Source organism: Thamnophis elegans, chromosome 14, assembly GCF_009769535.1.
Source record: "Thamnophis elegans isolate rThaEle1 chromosome 14, rThaEle1.pri, whole genome shotgun sequence".
NCBI classification, from domain to species: domain Eukaryota; kingdom Metazoa; phylum Chordata; class Lepidosauria; order Squamata; family Colubridae; genus Thamnophis; species Thamnophis elegans.
The window spans coordinates 20522060-20540766 of NC_045554.1; the positions used below are offsets into that span (position 1 = coordinate 20522060).

Consider the following 18707-nt stretch of genomic DNA (forward strand, 5'->3'; position numbering starts at 1 on the left):
GAGCCCCGATCTTAATTGTCATCACAGTTGGGACCCAGAGCCTGGCAGGAATATTTTAAACTTCTTAAAAATTTAAAGCGTTTCAGGCGTGCTTCTGTTGCTTCCATGGTTGAGAGAGATTTTTATCACTGCACCTAAACATAGTTTGCCAAATAGCCTTGCTGGGCTTCACGCAACAGACTCTTCAATGTGTGGCTGTTTGTCTTGGCATCAGCCCCGTGTGTGACCCAGTGGACTGAACCCCCATTGGGCCACCAGCAAGAACCAGGTCAGGGGCCAAACTGGCTCTACGCAAGGACATCAGAGGGTCCCAGTTGCACCTGTCCTTGTTCCACAGTTGCTTCAGCCGGTTTGAGAGGTAGTCCTCGACTTATGACCAGTCACACCTAGCAACTGGCGCTACAATGCAACTCCCTGCGTGGGTACTTAGGCACCATGCGCCAACGGTTGGTGGGGGTGTTCCAGGGTCACGTGACCCCCAATTGGAGTATTTAGCAACCATATTTACAACATTCGTAAATACTACACCATCCTCTGGTCACGATTTTTATGACCATTTTGCCTCCCCAAAAACATCTTTTGCTTTTTGGCTACATTGGCCCATAGCAAACCATGGATTTGTTTGATGATTGCAGCCACAAAGGAGGCTGGTCGTGCGGTGGGGGGATGATTTACCACTGTCACAACTCAAGATCCACCTGAATCAGCCTTGCGTATCTTCTAGGACTGGGCCTTCATCAAACATGGCGGCAGCCGCAAACGCAGGAGAGCGAATCTTCTCTCTTGGCAACTGTCTTTGCTCCTGTGCTAATCTCATCCAGCTCATTACTGATCAGAAAAGACTGGCTGATCTCTGGGTGGCCCCAGGATGCCCTCCTGCTCCTCTTCCAGTGAGGGTCAGGGCTGCTGGGAGCCATCCAATATTTTGCTGGCTGCTGCCATGACAAATTTGGCCAAATGTTTTCCTGGTTAACAAGTATTTGTCACTTTTCCACAATCCATTAAAATTGTCTGATTAAAAAAATAACAAGACTGACAATGCGGCTGATGTTCAGATCTGATCTAATTCTGTCTAATACATCAAATTATGGCTAAAACCAGTCCACACCTGGGCTTCTGTGTAAGTGTAATGAATTAAAAGGTAGTTATGATATTTCCTTCTCAGCACAACTGGGCTCAAGGGGAACCCCTGCCCGGCCATCCTTCCTCCTGCTGCTTCCTGGCTGAAGAAAGTGCCTTCCTTCCTGATGGCCCTCCAGCTGCAGAGCAGAGGCCTCCTGCTTGCTTCCCTTGTGCTGCTAGCTTTTCTTTTAAACCCCACATTCCAGATTTCTGCTACTGACCCCCACCCCAGAAGGTCTCTGAGGCAACTGGAGATGCTCCCTGCATCCCCATTCATGATGAGCCTGGGAATAAAATGCCATGGGGCAGGGAACCAAGGGGGAGAAGGGGCAGGGCAAAGCCCAGCCTGAGAGCACCTCTGGCTGCCTTTAGAGGATGATCCCTTCTCTGGAGTGGCCACAGCAGGCTCAAGTTATGCAAGGCCCACCGTGCATCAGCAGTGCAGCCCATGGGGACAGGTGATGCTCCCCTACTCTCTTCAGCTGAGAATTGAAGGGAAGACAACAGATCCTCTTGGGAAGCCCACCCCCTTCTGCCCCTCTCTGCGTGAGGCCTCCTGGAAGCCCCGCATAAACACCTCTGCCAGGGAGCTGGTGGGGCTCGGATGCCCTGTGCTGAATCGGTCCCTCCAGATGTGGAGGTGTGGGAAGGCAGGGGCCAAGAAATGCCCCGCCGTGTGGAATGCTCCTCACTCCTGGCAGTAGTATCGCTGGAACAGCTGCTCAGCAGCGCATAGGCGCATGGCCTGGTGAGTGTGCAGCAGCAGGCAGGGAAAACGGTCCAGGAAGTACTGGAGGAATCCATGGGGGAGGCTGCCAAGGGCCTCCTGGACGTTGCTGGGCAGTTCGTAGTAGTGATGCTTCTGAAGGAGAAAGAGGCCCCCAGGGGACAGTGCCACACTCAGGGACAGGAAGGGGACAGGAGGTGCCCGAAGGAATGGGGGGGGGGGAAGCCACCCACTCATGTGCCACTCAGACGCAGAGGGCCTGGCATTCCCCAAAGAGCCCAGCCGGGGTTGGCACGGCACCTTGTTCCTCATGGCTCGCAAGAGCTCCCGGACTGAGCTGCCCTGGTATCTCCGGAACCTCCTGAGGTCTGCGGGGGAGAGGGGAGAGTGAGAGGGGCCAAGAGGGCCAGCAAGGCTCCTGCGGTACTTTCCCTCCCCCAGGACACACAGGGGGCCCAGAGTGGGCCAGCACCTACCTGCCTGTAGTGGGGCTGAGAGATGCAGCTGCCAGTTCCCTCGCACCACCGCCAGGCTCCCGGTCTCCAGGAGGCTGACCAGGGGCCCCTCTGCCGGCTCCTTCTCAAGGCGGTCACTGACGTCCTGCAGAAGGGAGAGAGCGTGGGCAGCAGGACAGAGCGCGACTGGAAAGGGCAGCCAGGACGAGCGTCACCCACCCAGGACTCACCTGGAAAAACTGCAGCTGCTTCTCGGGGCCCCAGAAGAAGGGGTGGCAGAGCACCTGTGCGGCTGAGGGGCGCAGGTGGGGGTCACTGCTGATCATGGCTTCTATCAGGTCCCGCCCTACTATGTGGCCTGGGAGAGCAAGCAGGCAGGGACCTTCAGGAGGTCGTCCAAGGATCCACCTACCATTTGTCACTACCTTTGCTACACCCCTGCAAGGTAGACTAGCGTAGCTGCCAGCAGGGTGAAGCTGAGGAGAAAGGGCTCAGCCACGGCTGAGCAACAGTTGAGCCAGGAAGGTCGTCCCCACACATGCTCCCACAGGGCCAAAGCACCCCATGGCAGCCCCCTTACTGTGAGTGTCCTGCTGGAGCCTCAGCAGTTGGTAGGTGCCTGCCAGAATGTTGGCCTGGCGATGGAAGCTGTGCCCAAAGGGATGCTGTCCATGGGACAGGACATAGTAGAAGACGCAGCCGGCGGAGAAGATGTCCACCCCACAGGTCTGTAAGAGAGCAGGAAGCCAGGGCCAGAGGCAGCCGCTTCCATGAGTCTCTGAAGGCCCAAGGTTTGATTCCCATCCTGCCTCTTCTCTGGCCCTCTCTCTCCCCTGGGATGGCACCCTAGGGGGGAGGGCAGGGCAGGGGCAGGTCCCCAAACCCTCAGCTCCCAGACCCCAAAGGCAGGGAGGTCGGCCGTCCTCACCGGGCTCTCCCGGGCGTCCTCCCTGAGCATCTCGGGTGCGATCCATCCCTCGGTGCCAGGGATGCCTGAGCCGAGGCTGAAGGTCTGATGCTCCCCCTGCAGCTTCTTGCACAGGCCAAAGTCGGAGATGACCGCTCGGAGCCGGCCTTGCCCGTCAGGGCCTGAGATCAGGATGTTGCGGGGCTTCAGGTCACGATGAGCTGCCCAGAAAAGGTCCTCAGCACCAGCCAGGATGACACCCGGTCTCCGTTTCAAGGGGAGGGGGAGGCAACGGCCCCTGCTGAGGGGAGGGGTCTCACCTATGCTAAGGGAGTGCAGGTGGGCCAGTCCGGACATGGTCTGGGTCAGCAGGGAGAGAGAATCCAGGGCCTTCCCAGGGAACAGGGAGCGCTCCACATACTGAAGGGGGCAGAAGGGAAGCAGGCAGGGCAATTCTTGCCGGGAGCCCCCCCCCCCCATCAAAACTCTCCACCCACCCACCCACCCCCAGCTATGCTGGAAGAGCCGTCAGCTCTGACGGCCTTCAGGAATCTGCCAATCCACTCCCCCCCATCCTCCCCCACCCAGGAGGTGATCTTTTTTCAGATGAAGCGCTCAGCAGCGTTTGGAAGGAGATCCCTTCACGTCACACCTGCAATACTTAAGCAAAAGTTATTTCTATCCCTCGGACAGACGTAGCTGGATTTCTCATCATTTCCAAATATTTGGGCTGGTGGGGGTGGAAGTCAGGGTCCCCCTACTGAGCTCAGAGGGGCTTCCCCAGGCAAGGAAACCAGGCACAGCATCTGAACTGGCGGCCAGGCAGGGCCAGCAGGCTGGAGGGGAGCATTTCCCCTGGCAGCTTCATGCAATGCAGCCCTTGGGGCACAGAGACCAAATGGGGCAAGTTCATATTTTCCTCTTTGGAAGAAAAGGATAGCAGGGATGTGAGGGGGGTGGAGGGGGCCGGAAGGGGGGCTACCTCCTCACCTGCTGCAGGGTGGCAGAGCAGAGCTCCAGGGCGATGTAGTGGAACTGCCCGTCAGCCTCGGTGCAGAAATAACGCACCACGTTGGGATGTGCATCCGACTCTCGCAACAGACGCACCTCGCGATCCACCAAGCGGACGCTTTCCGGAAGCAACCGCTTCACGGCCACATCACGCCCATCGAAGCGGCCTCTGAAGGAGGAAGCCCCCCCCCCGGGTGAGGCGATGGGGAGGAAGGGCTTCTCCTATGGGCCCAGAATGCCCACCTTCCAGCAAAGCCCTCGCTCAGCCTCTGCCCTCTCAGGAAGCGGCCAAAGCTGTCTGGGCCCCCTCTGAGGATGCTTAGCATTTCGGCCTCCTGGACCCCAAGAGGGAGGCTCGTCCAGCTGCCTCTTCAACCCAGGAGCAACCCAGGACCCTCGGCCTGTAGGAAGCCCCTCAGTTGGACGGCAGGGCTGAGCCCTTTTGTTCAGCAGCTGTCACTCACCGGAAGACAAAGGTGCCCCCGGCCCCCCGGCCCAGCACCTCCTGGGCTCTGAAGGAGAGCTTCCCCACCGTCACTGTCTCTGGGGCAATACCTGCTGAGGGGGAAAAGAGAGGAAGAGGAAGTCCCCCTAGGGGCCCCTTGGACAGCCCCCCCAACACACCCTCTACTAGCTGGGCAGGTACCCACCTGGACCAGGGCCCTGGAGGGAGGCTTTATCCACCGAGGCTGAGGAGGAGGGCAGCTCTGCCCCCTGGTCCAGCTCCAGGGACCCTTCAGGAGTCCTTCTTGGGAAATGGCTGGAGGACACAGGAGGCTGCTGGCTGGAGCTGCGCTCAAGAGGGACCCTCTGGGAGAGCGGCAGCAGGAACGAAAGGGGAAGAGACCACCTGCCTTTACTGTTGGGTCCCCATCATCAGGCTGGGGGCAGGACTGGCTACATCCTGGAAAAGACCCCTCCCCAATAGAGCCCATGAAGTGGCATCCTCTAGCAGCTGGCAGGGACTGAGGGGTGCCTCTCCTGGCTTGGCCCTGCGGCCCCTGCAATCCTCCCAAAGCACAGAAAGCTGGAAGAGGATGAGATGAAGCCCACTCACCCAGAGCAGGAGGCAGAGGAGCCCCCCGCCCCAACAGATGGAAGCCAGGCCAACCACAACCAGCTCCCAGCTGGCAAAGGAGGGATCCACTTCCACTGGGGCCTCCTTCGCGGCATGATCCCCCCAGGGCCGACCATCAGCCAGATCCTCCTGCGGGCCCTCAGGGGCCAGGAACTGAAAGAGACCGGAAGCTCTTGGCAAGGACGGAGGGGGACATAGAGCCACCGCCCAGCCACAGGGCCTGGACATCGGGCCTGGAAGTGGGGCCAGCCCGGCCAGCTCTTTTGCCCCAGATGTCACCTGCAGTGGGGAAGGGGAAGAGGAGCAAGCACACCCTCTGCATGTCTTTATTGCTCTCCCCCCCCAATTCCCACAATAGCTTATGAGTGTTGGGGTGTTTGCAAGAAAAGCCTGGAAGACCCAGGGCTGAATCGCTGGCTCTGAGCCTTCTGACGAGGACCCTGAGTGAAGCAGCCGGGAGGGTCTCCCCTTCTCTTAGGAGGCCATTGTCACCCGGACTGGAGGACTCTGCCCTGCAGCCCTCTCCCCCATCATCCCTTCCCCCCTCTTGCTCCTACCTCTCCGAAGAGGCTGTGAGCGCGGGAGTCGTGTGGGGTCCTCCGCAGGCTGCCCGGAGGGGCCCTCAGCATGGTGGTGTGGATTAGCGGGGGCATCTCATGATGGCCTGGAAGGAAGGGGGCAGCCTGAAGTTGGGGGCCCTCCCCAAGAAGAGCTCCCCATGGCTGAGCTCCACCTGCCTACATTGCCTGCCTCCCAAAGCTTCAGTTATGCTGACTGTGGTTTTTTTTCTTCAACTCCCCCAACCCCCTGCTCTCTTCTAATGCTGATCTTCTGGGACGCTCAGCTGCCCCCAAATCTTCTCATCACCACTTCCTCTCCCTCCCCTTTCTGAACCTCCAAGGCTTGGCACCCCCCATCCAAGGACCAGAGGGGAAAGGGGGGTCAGCCCACGCCTGCCAGTATGCACACACATGTTCTTTTGCAGAATGGCAGCATTGCAAACCATTCAGTCCAAGGAGGGGGGACTTTCTTCCCCTACCATTCAGGGCCTCTGGGCAACCTCTGGGGGAAATGGAGGCCCCAGAGCTCAGACACTCACCTATCAGCAGCCACTGGCTGTGGGGGAGGAAGATGGTGCCCGGTGGGTACTGGATGCCCGTGCTGGGTGTGATCTTGCACTCACCAGACCTTTGGAGGGTCACTTCACGTGTGGTGGGACCGCTGCCCTGGGCCAGAGAAACCCCCTGAGGCTGCAGGAGGCAGAGACAGGCCAATGATCACCAGGACCCCCCCCACACACCTACCCATCCCTTGCCCCACCCCCTGGGAAAACTCACCACCAGGGCCATGCCTTCATGCACCAGGGACGTCAATGCATAGAAGCCCCCCGCATACTTGCCCACATAAAGGGTTGTGCTGAAAGAAAAGGGGGTCAGGAAGGGTGAGGAAGCCCCTCCATGGCTCAGAGGGCTGTCCTGTAGATTCTGGGGAGATTCAGGAGGACCTGGACATCTGGAGGCTGAGTTCTGGTAGGCAGGGACAGTCTAACGCAGCATCCTTCAACCCGACCCCTAGGGTGGCTTGGAGGGAAGAGGGTTTGCACGAAACAAAAACGGAATATAAATCCATTCACTACCCAACTGCACTGATGGATAAACCATTCACAGGCTTACAGAGGCACAAATGAGTGGCTGGCAGCCACAGTGGCTCCTGTCCCCACAAGGGCCCTGGAGGGAGGGGCTGGGCTGAAGGGGCTGACATGGGGGAGGTCAGGGGCAGGGAATTCCCTTGCAGCCCCTTCCATCATGGCTCCCCTGAACCAAAGAAGCAGGAGATCAAAGCTCCTGCCTAGAGAAAGGCAGGGCTTGACATCACAATGACATGACATGCAATCTTGGAGCTCCAGTATTGCTGTCGATATCTCTGTTGCTGGACGATCCTTTTTGGATTTAAACCATTCTGAAGGAAAGGTAATAGTGAAGGACATGTCCTGCTAATCTCAGGGGCATTGCAAAGCCCCTGATTGATCCAAGAAAAATCTCTTTTTGCCGGCTACAAGAGAAGCAGCCAATATGGCTGCAGAAGGTTGGGACAAGCCCCTGAAACGGAAGCAGCACAGGAGAGACAGTGTGTCGAAATGGTGAGAAAAATCTTTATTATTAGAGAAGAGAAAACCCAAAAGACTCAGAGTTAAAATAAAATTGAGGACAGAAGGAAACAAGTGGTGAATTTACCCTGGTTTAAAACTATTGTGTTATCTTTTTCACTTTAATTTTGTTTGGTTTTTTTATGGATGGACTTTTTACAAATACCTCTTACTTTTAAACTGGACTGCTCTTTTTTTCCACCTTCTTCCTCTATACTTTTCCCATTTTTTGTGTTTGTGGATTTAGAGCCTCTTTCCTCGCAAGGCTCAGCCAGATCGCAATCTTTAAACAATTTTTTTTCTCTTTCTGGAGAAAAACGGGAGTTTAGGAAAAAAAGAGCGAAAAACAGAGGGGAAAGATGTAACACTGCCATCTAATGGCTAGAGGCTTGGCAACATCTGATATTACAAAGCTATCAGCTTGGTTTACTGAAAGGGTCAGTGGAAAAAATTTCACTGAATTTGTTTGAAACCTAGCAAAAGCCTTGGATGTTTTAGTGGCAGTGTCTATAACTTGGAAAAATTGCACTATATAAAGAAGAAAAGGAACTAACATTGCAAAAAATTATGTTAGAAGTTCAAAAACTCTTAGCAATAGCAGTAGACTTATATACCGCTTCATAGGGCTTTCAGCCCTCTCTAAGCGGTTTACAGAGAGTCAGCATATTGCCCCCAACAATCCGGGTCCTCATTTTACCCACCTCGGAAGGATGGAGGGCTGAGTCAACCCTGAGCCGGTGAGATTTGAACCGCTGAACTGCTGATCTAGCAGTAGCCTGCAGTGCTGCATTTAACCACTGCGCCACCTCGGCTCTTAATAACTACAGAGAGAATTGAAAAGAGTCTTGGATTTATAGATCAAAATACAAAATATCAAAATACAGAAAGTACAGAGGGAAGTGTTGAGAATACTTATACAACAAAATTTGAGGACAGAGTTCAAAAAATTACAGAGACACATGAAAGTGATAAGAAAATTGTTGACATTGACAGCAAATCGAGTGCGGAGGGAAATGATAAGTGCGGAATACAGAAAGGAGAGATCGATGAACTGGAACTCTATCTCAGATGTCAAAACATAGATGAAGATAGGGGAGAAAATTTGGCAAAAACAATTAGAGTAATTTTGGCAGAAGCACCAGTGATAATAAAAGTCAAGCAGATGAAAGGAACAGATGGAGGGTTTCAAATTCTTTTAAGATATCCAATGAACAACAAGTTGTCAAGAGAAGTGCACATAAGACTTATCAAGAAAACACTTAGAATACAGATTCTACAAATGGCAAGAGATATTGGACTGCACTATTTCTGGAAGGATACAGGATGATGAAATGATATGTCACAATAAAATTTAGTTAAATGTAGTTAAACTTGGAGTATTATGTATAAGACAAAGTAATAATAGCTATAGTCAAATAAATGACCAATAATGATAATAAAGCATTTATATATACTAGATTGATAATATGAAATTTTGTATAAACTGTAAGTGACGAAGATGGAGATGATGTTAAAAAGCCTTTTTATAAAAGATAATTCTATATAGAATAGAATATAAAGATGTAATATTATTGGATGATTTCAGGATGATGTAATGAAATGCCATAATATAAATTTAGTTCAAATTTAATATGCCTCATAAAAATGATGTAATAATAGCTATAATTAATGGGTTTAACAATTATAATAATTTGTATAAATGTATTTTAGATTGATGATAATAATGGAAAAAACATGGAATTCAAAATTATTAGAGAATGTTATTAATGCTAAAATAATAGAATAATTTAGAATAGGGTTAAAAAAACTTTATTATTGGATATATTGAAGATGATATAATGAATCATCATAATATAAATGGATACATATTTAGAATACCTTGTTTAAAATGGTGAAACAATAGTGATAATTAAAGAAATGAAGTACAATAATAATGTATACAAAGATATTTGATTGACAATAAGTGATTTTTGATAAAGCCCAAGCGATGACTATGGAAAGGACGGAGAAAGATTTTATAACCAATCGACACACTGTATGTAGTTGAAGAGGTTTTTTATGTTATATGTTTTGTGTGTTTATGTTTGTTTAAAAATAAAAAAAAATATTTACAAAAAAAAAAAAGCTCCTGCCCAGAGAGAGGAGGTGTGGTAGCTCATGTGCAGCCAGGATCTCTTTCCTAGAAGCTCCTGAAACGGTGGGTGTCCTTTGGGGAAACAGACCAGGGTTAACCCTGAGGCAGATGCTGCCCCCCCCCCTCTGCCCCTTCTCCCTGGCTGCTTTCCTGGAAACCGGGCAACCAATGGCTGGCCCTCTTGTACCAGAGGCCTGACCCCCACCTGCAGTCCCCCTATCCCTTTTCTTACTCCTTCCCACGAATTCTCTGTGATTTCCCAAGGGAGCCCAGGGAGGTTTGCAAAAGAACTCAATCCCCCACCAAAAACCCTTCAACACACCAACCATAAAATGAGTTTTAAAATTACGAAAGACAAAGCAAAGTTCATTTGGGAAAAAGAAAAACCGTCTGAAAGGCTCCTTGGTCATGAACAGTTATATGCATACGTGCACATATACACACACATGTAAACATGCATATCTATATGATTCATGCTCTGCCTTTCTCTTCTGGCAGGCAGCTAAGAATAGTTTAAAGCAACATCGATTAAAACCAATACTACGCTGGAATCAAAAGATTAACTAAAGTTGGAAGGCGACCTTGGGGGCCATCTAGTCTAACCCATGTCCCAGCAGAAATCACCTCGGACAGGAGGGGCTGTTCAGCCTCTACTGCCGTCGAGGCAGGCCACCCACAGCCACGCCCCGTAAGTAACCTCCTAAGGCTCAGTCGGATTCTACTTTCTGGTAACTTGACTCCATTTGGCCACGTTCTGCTCTCTTCTGGGTGAGCTGCTTTCAGGCAGAGTGTAAACACACACACACACACACACACACACACACACACACAAAAACACACCCTTTCTGTCTTCCCTGTTTCCTCCTGCCTCTTCTCTGGGCCTCTTCCAGAGTCAGCCTGGGGTCTTCTTGAAGCCTGATGAGGCACTTAAGGTGCTCTTGGTCCCACCAAGTTGCACGTCTCCCTCCCAGCCTGTCTCCAAACGTTCCCAACTGAGGCCTATCAATACATTCCACTTTCTCCAGTGCAGGCAGCCCATTGTGGGAGGAGGCTGACTGTCACCTCTTAAATGACCCTTGAAGGTCTCTTCCAATTGCAGCCTGTGGTTTGCACAGTTGCCCAGAGCTCTTAAGGACAGCCAACAAAAAATGAAGCTCAACTTCTTTGCTTTCTGTGTCTCTGTTTCCCCCTCTTAGGCTCCCCACAAATGCATCTATGCCCCCACCCTGGTTTTTTCGACAGAACTGCTTTCCTAGAAGTCAACCCTGAGACCCCCAAGGATGCTCTCGTGGGGTCGGCACTTACAGCAAAGGGGCCTTGGCCGCAAAGTCCTTGCCAGTCCGGAAGGTCCAATTGAGGAGGGGGATCTTCTGTGCGTGCAGGATAAGGTAGCGCAGGCTCTCCATGGCTATGCTGAGGTGGGGTGCCCGATGCAGGCTGTCCTTGTGCCAACTGTAGACGCCCACCACGGGGGATCCATAGTCCTGCACCCAGAGCACCTCTCCGTTCTCCTTGCCCACGGTCACCAGCCAACCGTCTCCGCTTGAGGCAAAATGGGCCATGCCTGTGCCGGGGTGGGGGGCAGGTGTTGGGCACGGCAGCAGAGGCTTTGATATCCTTGAGTGCAGATGCCCGCCAAGTGCTAATCACAGGGTCAGTCGCACTCCTAATTCCTGAAGCTGGTCTCATCTCTGATGGGACCTGTCAAGCCCAGCAGCCTAGGCCAGGGGTCTCCAACCCTGGCAACTTTAAGCCTGGCAGACTTAAAGCTGGCTGGGGAATTCTGGGAGTTGAAGTCCACCAGGCTTACAGTTGCCAGGGTTGGAGACCTCTGGCCTAGACCGACTCTGGCAAGAGGGAGACTTTCAGGGCTTTGGAGAAGCTGGGATATCAATTTCCAGATGTGAAAAAATCACAAGTTTAAAAATAAGCTTAGATCACACAGATTGGCTGATGAAACCAACAGCTTTTGTGGGGAGGGCCTAATATTTAATAGCAGATGTGCTATTAAAATTGGCACTAGGGGAGTGGGTGGGAAAACTCCGGCTGCCCTCGTCTGAACCAGGGCTGGGTTGTTGCTGGTTTTACTACCAGTTCACAACCCACACCTGTGCTGTTCAATGTAAATTGTTCTTCGCGCATGCCCAGGATAATTTGCAGTGAATTGCACACGCACAGTCATTAAGAATCAAAATGGTGGCAGCCCAGTGGCAGCAAGTTTGGGGGTTTGGCAGGCCTGGGTCGCTACCAGTTCTGCAACCCAGGCCTGAATTCCAGTACCGATTCAGCTGAACCGGGAGCAACTCACCTCTGGTCTGAACTCCCCTCCACCAATGAGGTTAGAAGGGCTGCCCTCCCTCCTTGCCTGCACTGTGATTCCATGGTGACATTCCTTGGAGTCCCACATTGCTGCTTCCCCTACCAGCTGACAAGGAAGGGAGGGAGGGAGGGAGGGAGGGAGGGAGGGAGGGAGGGAGGGAGGAAGGAAGGAAGGAAGGAAGGAAGGAAGGAAGGAAGGAAGGAAGGAAGGAAGGAAGGGTGTGTGTGTGGAGAGGAGAATCCCGGCTGCCACCTTGCTCTGCCCAGTTACTCACTATAGTCGGGGTCCTGCTCATGGATGGAAACTGAGTAATCCAGGTAGGTGACATTCCACTGCAGCTCACGGGTCCTTGTGTCATACATGGTGATGACATATTCTGCAGAGGAGAGCAACATTGATTTACCCTCTCTCTCTCTCTCCCTCCCTCCCTCCCTCTCCCTCTCCCCATTTCCCCTTCTCTTCCTTCTCCTTTCTCCTCCTCCTATCCCCCTCTCCCTCTCTTTCTTCTTCTTTCTCTACAGGCTGCTGTTTCTCCCCCTGAACCTTCTCAGGGATGGAGGCCCAAGGGATGCTTACCACTGCGTCCGATGAACAGCAAAGGGCTTGTGGGATGCAGCCCATCCCAGGCCTCTGGCGACAGCACACTCTGCTTCTCCCCCGATGCCGGATCCACAAGAAACCAGGAATCCTCCTTTTTCCCTGGATAATTGAGGAGGGAAGACGTGTATTCCGGGGCACTCCAATCCCTTCCAAGTGGAGATGGGCTCCAGCCTCACTGATGCTTTGCCCAGCCTTTCACAAGCCAAGGATGGAAACAACCCCCCCCCCCCCCAGCACCTGTGTAGATCACGCCATCAGAGCTGCGGCACGGAGAAGACTGCACCAGCTCCGGGATGGTGAAAGGCAGCTTCTACCAGAAAAATAAAAGAGAGAGAAAGACACACACACATCCTACTTAGCTCAAGATCATCCTTTAACTAACAATTGTGGAATCATCAAGGCACCATCTGTAGCAGCTGATCCAGCATTGCATTTTGGCACAAGAAGCTTGGAACATGTAGGACCTCTCAACAACTATTGGTGTGGTAGTCATGTAGATGCCCCTCGAATTATGCACCACATCATCAGCCTTCAGAATTCTAGGCCTTCAGGATGCCTTTAAGTAAGAACCTCCATTCACACAATACAAACAGGGAGTCAATTATTCCCTTTAACCATTAGTATCCTGTGAATAGAATGGAATAGAAGAGAAGAGAACATAGAATAGAACAGAAGAGAGCAGAATAGAATAGGACTCTGGAAGGAACCTTGGAGGTCTTCTAGTCCAGCCCCCTGCTCAAGCAGGAGAACCTGCTTGAGAAATAAAGCTCACAACAAACAAGAAGTAGCCAGGAAACTCTCTCAGGTGTCTTTAATTGCTCAGGATTAGCTCCTCTGGGCATATTCTACATCCCTCAAGAATATGGGATTCTGTGCCCAAGCCGGGTGGCCCTACACTGGCCCAGTGGAAGCTTCTAATTTCCTTCTTCCTTCAAGTGAAGAAGAGTTGCAGGAATTGGCTATGACTCTAGTCTAATGTAGAAAAGGATCCTGTGTGATGTGATAGCAGTCTTCCAATACCTGAGGGGCTATCACAGAGAAGAGAGATCAACCTATTTTCCAAAGCATCTGAAGGCAGGGCGAGAAACAATGGCAGGAGAGAAGCAACAAGAACTAAGGAGAAATTTCTTAAGTGAGAGCAATCAACCAGCACAACAGCCTTTAGAAGTGGTGGCTGCTCCATCACTGGAGGCTTTTAAGAAGAAACTGGACAGCCAATTGCCTGAAATGGTATAGGCCCTATACTATGTTAGAGGGTCTCCTGCTTGCATGGGCAGTTGGATTAGAACAAGGAGGCATCCAACTCTATTATTCCCGGCCCTGCATGGCCTCCAAGATCCAGCTGGCTTAATCCTGTGTCTGCACATTCCCCATCAGTTGCACAAGGAAAGGTCTTTGAGGATGCAGGGAGCCCTTCCAGCTTTCTCTACTGCCCCATCAGGGGAAATGTCTGCAGGATGGCCCCTTCCCCTTGAGCTCCCCAGGAGGCAAACTCAGCACGGGCCACTTTGACTCAGGGGTGCCCTGCCCCCTTTCTTGGCTACTTACCATCAGCCCCCCTTTGTCCTTGCCCCCCACCACATACAAGCTGCCATCGCTGGGGTCGGGGAGAAACGCGGGCCTGGACAGAGAAGAGAAGGACGCTGGCCCTGGACAGCTCCTCCGGCACAAGGCCAGCTAGGCCAGCTGGGCAATCGGCACAAGGCCGCTGGACCACCGGCGGACAGCAACCCCCCCCCCGTTGCTCTCAGCCGCCCTCGCCCCCCCCATCGGCTGCCTTATGGGGGGGCAGACGGCGCTTTGGGGTGAGCGGGGCGCGCCTTCTCCCCGCAGCAGAAGCTCGGCCGGCGCCACTCACTCGGGCTCTTCGCGGGGCACCAGCAGAGGCGGATCTGAAAGCAGAGCAGCGCCCGTCAGAACCGGAGAGACGCCCCCTCTGGACGCTCTTGGGCGGCAGGGGATTACAGGAGCAGCCCCGGAGCCCCGCGCGCCGCTCACCCTCCTTCAGCGTCCACCGGGCGTCCCCCGTGGCCGGGCTCACTGCGCGGAGGCGCCCGTCCAGCGTGGCTACCAAGAGCGGCGGCGGCGCCGACTCCGACTCCGATTTCGCCGCTGCAGAGCTGCCAGCCAGAACCTGCGGAGAAGGCAGAAGCAGCGGGTGGAGCCGGAGCCAGACTCTCGGCCGCGCCGTCGAAGGTGGCTTTCCGGAAGCCGCCTGGCACCGCGAGGGACCGGACAATTCCGCAGCCGGGAAAGGCGAGCCGCCCCGCAGAGACCCTCTTAGCGGGGCGCCCGTCGGGGGAGACTGCGCGTTGCCCGACGTCGAAGAGAGCGGACACCCTTTGGGGACTCCAAGCCAGCGCCCTCCGTCGAAAGCCAGACGCAGCCCAGCCCAACAGGCGACTTGGGCGACTGGAGCAGAGGAGACGGCGACGGCAGCCGCTCTCCGGCCCATCCAGGATCAGGCCGGCTCCACCCGCCGCTCCGGCCTCTCCATCTCCTGTCCTCCGTCCGCGCTCTTTCGAAGCTGCTCCCGAGACACCAGACCCCCCACGCCAGTCTGTCCGAGCGCGGGTCCGCCAGCGGCCTCCGTCGAGCCTCCTCGCCCGCCTGGCCGCCCTTTCGTGGGAGCAGAGCTGGCGGAGCTCTGGCCGCTCGGCGACCGCTTGGGCAGCCTCCCCTCGGGGAAGGAGGGAGGGAGGGGCGCCGCGGCCCGGCTTTACCTCCGCCACCACCAGCAGCAGCAGCAGCAGCAGCAGCGGGAAGCGTCGCGGGGTGGGCGCTCGGCGGTGGCCGGTCGGGGGCTGCTCCTCGGCCTCGCCCATGGCAGTCCTGCCACGCCGCGCTTCCTGGCCTGCGCGCCACCCCTGCCTGCTACCCGCGGGGAGGAACCGGACCCTCCTGGCCGGCCTCCGCCCCAGATCCGGGTCCCGGACGGCACCGGTCTCCGGCGCTCCCGCCTCAACTGCCTCGCCCCACCTCGCCCGGCCTGAAACTCCCTCCCGCCCCACCGCCCAGCCGAGGAGCACGCGCTCCGAACATGCTCAGGGGCCCCTAGCGTGGCACACCTGCCCCGTCGCCCGCCAGAGGCTCTGGACGGCCGAAGGGACGGAGGTCCGTAGTTGAGCACACACCTCCCCGGAGGAATGAAAACAGTTCGCGCTACGCGCCCAGCTGCCAATCCCTCTGGCTGCTTCCCACGACGGTGTATGCGGAGCCAAGCAAGCCTGGGAGGAGCCCATCGGGGGACCAGGACGGTTTCCCCCCAGGACGCCTCCGCAGGGGACGCTTCGTGTCCTCGTGTCGACCCAAGTCCACCACTCGACCCTCTAAAAGCCCCTGGAGACCCTCCGTCCTCCCGGACACGGCTGTCTCCGAGGGGCTTTCCCGAAGGCACCTGGGCTTCCTTTTCGCTTCTAATCCAAGAAGCTTCTTTAGTTGTCGTCGTTTGGGACAAGACTCTTGGGCTGCATTTCGGCTCGGGGTGGTGGGAATCTCCAGTCCGCGGGCCTTTCTTGAAGCGGCGCCGGAGCTCGCGCCGGCCTAGCATCCGGCCGCAGACCAGGAGCGCTTGGGTCCTGGGGACGCCGACTCGCCTCCACGCCCTACAGGAAGAGGAACCCGCCGGAGCGGTTTCTCCGCTGCGGGCAAAACTGTCTCGCCCTCCAGCGGGAAAAAGTCTCGCTGGGATCCGGAGGAGGCGCGACAACACACTCGGGGGGGGGGCAGAGACTGTGCGGGGGTCTTGCACCTCCATTCCTCTCCAGTGTCCCACTTTCTACGGACGCCCCTTCCAGCCCCTCCTGGCGAGCAGAGCCTGAGCTCCCGACAGCCCGGAAAAATCGCCGGGGTGCCTTGAAGCCCCCAGTGAGGAAACTAAGCTGGAGGCGGGATCCCTTCTGCAGGGAAAGCAAAGGCTGCTGTGCAGGAATCACAGCCCCCAGGGACAAACGGGCCCTTCCAGGGACACAAGAAAGCCACCTTTGGCAAAAATATATATGCTCAAATATGGCACAATAGGCTCAACACACTGTGCACCAATATCCTTTGGGGGGGGGGGCGATTGAGTGCTGACTCCTGGAGCCTGCCTGGCTCTGTCCCTGCAGTTTTCTTGGCAAGATTTTCAGGAAGTGTTTGCCCAAGGCAGGACTAGAACCCATCACACCCTGGATTCTAGCTTTATGCCACAACAGTCTGCAAACATAATTAAAAGCCATCAGTATTGAGTTACTTTTGCTTATTCTGTTAGCTCATTAATTGGTGTGTGTGTTTATGAGGGAGGGAGGGAGGGAGGGAGAGAGAGAGAGAGAGAGAGATGTGTTTGGGTAGATATACACTCTTGAAGAGCAGGCAACAGAATTTCAGCACAATTGCCACAAGGAATTGAGAACCAGTGAGATCAATTAACCAGCAGAACAGCTTGCCTTCAGAAGTTGTGGGTGCTTCATCACTGGAGGTTTTTAAAAAAAGACTGAACAGCTACCTATCTAAAATGGAATAATCTCTTCTGCTTGAGCAGCGGGTTGGACTAGAAGACCTCCAAGGTCCCTTTCAGCTCTATTCTGATTGAAACTTAATGATTGTCTCTTAATGTCTGGAAACTCTCTTCAGGCATCCAGAGACTTTGGACAGAAGATGGAGCAGTTGTTCCAGAAGACAGAGATGAGGAGTAAGAGCTGCTCTCTTGGAATGCAGATGTCTTCTCTCCTGGAATGTATAAACTCAAGCTGGATGGCCTTATCTCAGTGGGAGGGGGATGGACTAGAGGATCTCCAAAATACCTTCCAACCTCTGACATTTCTATGTTACTAGGACTTGACAGCTGCCAAACTTTCCATTCCAAGTGCCCTTTGCACAATGAAACCTGGGCACAGGACCAACACCAGGTTGATCTGTTGGAGCTGGAGGCCTCCTTTCGCACCCTTGGAATGCAGGACGGGAGCCTCCAACTTGCCCAGAGAAGCAGGGAGCAAAAGAGTAGGTGTGTTTTGCCACCCCTATCAGCCAGGAGGAAGGAGCCCCGGGTGAGGCATTTTGGATGGGGAAAATATCCTCATTTGCAAGTGCGTCTTTGGACCTGCTGACACCAAGAAAGATCCCAGGAGCCAGAGAGGAAAAGGCCAAGTCTGGAAGCGCATTCCCAATCCTTGGATCTGGTGGGTTTCCCAATCACACTTGTTGCCTTTTAACACCAGAAGCCTTTCCAGCGCTGAGAAGCTGAGATGCTTTCACTCAGGTCTCAGGGTAAAAGGGGAGGCCAGTGCCATCACAAATCAGCTGGGGAGGAGGCTAAGGAGACTGCCGCCCCCCCCCCAAGGGTGGCAAAACAGATTAGGAACACTTCACGGGACACTTTCTAGATTTCTCAGGAAGGAAGGAAAGGAGAGGGCAGGGACAGGAGAGTCAGATTGCCTAGTGTAGACAGCGAGTTCTTCTTCAAAGCAGCTGCTCTAAGAGGCAGATGGACAAGGCAGGCAAGACCCACATTCCCCCATGTCCAAGACTGCCACTTCCATCCCTCCATCAAGAGGGGATATCACTGTATTCCATCCTCAAAGCTCCTAATCCCCCCTGCAGGGTCTCTCCTGGAAAAATACACAGGAACCCACACCTTCCAAAATAGCCACCCACCATGGGCCCCCGACTGGTCCTGGGAAAGGAAGTTGGTGGCCCACTGATGTCTTGACCTGCCCAGAAGCAGCCATGCCATTCCAAGTCCTCCCCGATGATCTTGCAAGAGGGAGCTTCCTGCAGCTGGATGTGAACATGAGATCACCTGCCTGGCTTCCGCTTGTCTCCTCTGCCTAGCGCTCATTTGTCTCAGTGGCCTTTCAGCCTCAACTCTGCTTGGAGGCTTCCTTTTAAGGGACGGAGGGAGGGAGGGGAGAGGAGGCGGTTTTTCTCTGTCAGCCTCCTGGAGGAACAAGGCTGCCTTTCAGATCGAAGCACTTGAAACTGGAGAGCCTGGGAGCACCCTTGAGCATGTGCAGAGAGCAGGCTCCTCCCCCTTCCCCCCAATCCATCTGGAGAGAAGTACAGCTTGGGTTTTTGGTTGTTTCCCCTGCTCCTTTGGGGGTTCTTAAGAGTTGCCTGGAATCCCCCTCCTTTCATTCAGCTCCATCCAGCTGCCTCTTCACAAAGCCCTCCAAGCAAGGGGCTGTTCTACCTCCAGCAAGGCCAGCAGGCACATGGCTGGCTTTGCTCATC

At 54.3% G+C, this 18707-nt stretch overlaps 1 protein-coding gene across 5 annotated transcripts; it reads right to left on the reverse strand.

Annotated features, from left to right (window-relative positions):
- Nucleotides 1-903: 903 nt before the first annotated feature.
- On the reverse strand, nucleotides 904-16138 carry ERN2 (endoplasmic reticulum to nucleus signaling 2). 5 transcript variants are annotated; one of them, XM_032230936.1, is made up of 22 exons: nucleotides 15569-16138; nucleotides 14499-14634; nucleotides 14359-14392; nucleotides 14049-14121; nucleotides 12738-12807; nucleotides 12477-12599; nucleotides 12175-12276; nucleotides 10886-11144; nucleotides 6638-6716; nucleotides 6400-6550; nucleotides 5858-5964; nucleotides 5280-5453; nucleotides 4873-5032; nucleotides 4687-4780; nucleotides 4202-4391; nucleotides 3532-3631; nucleotides 3233-3432; nucleotides 2885-3032; nucleotides 2535-2662; nucleotides 2326-2449; nucleotides 2150-2217; nucleotides 904-1984 (listed from the first exon to the last, which is right to left on the reverse strand). In XM_032230936.1, the coding sequence occupies exons 1-22, from the start codon at nucleotides 15740-15742 to the stop codon at nucleotides 1811-1813; spliced, it is 2868 nt and encodes a 955-aa protein (XP_032086827.1). In that variant the 5' UTR covers nucleotides 15743-16138; the 3' UTR covers nucleotides 904-1810. The 5 variants fall into 5 exon arrangements, with proteins under 5 accessions (XP_032086827.1, XP_032086825.1, XP_032086826.1 ...); XM_032230934.1 differs by having other exon boundaries at nucleotides 12738-12810; XM_032230935.1 differs by having other exon boundaries at nucleotides 905-1984; nucleotides 4687-4777; nucleotides 12738-12810.
- Nucleotides 16139-18707: the final 2569 nt, after the last annotated feature.

Coding starts and splice junctions, on each gene's coding strand:
- ERN2 (XM_032230934.1), bottom strand. CDS start 15,742: ATGGGCTCCTCCCAGGCTTGCTTGGCTCCGCATACACCGTCGTGGGAA. Junction 5,965..6,399: donor CAGCCAGTGGCTGCTGATAG/GTGAGTGTCTGA, acceptor CCTTCCTTCCAG/GCCATCATGAGATGCCCCCG. Junction 3,632..4,201: donor GCTCTGCCACCCTGCAGCAG/GTGAGGAGGTAG, acceptor TGCCCCCTTCAG/TATGTGGAGCGCTCCCTGTT.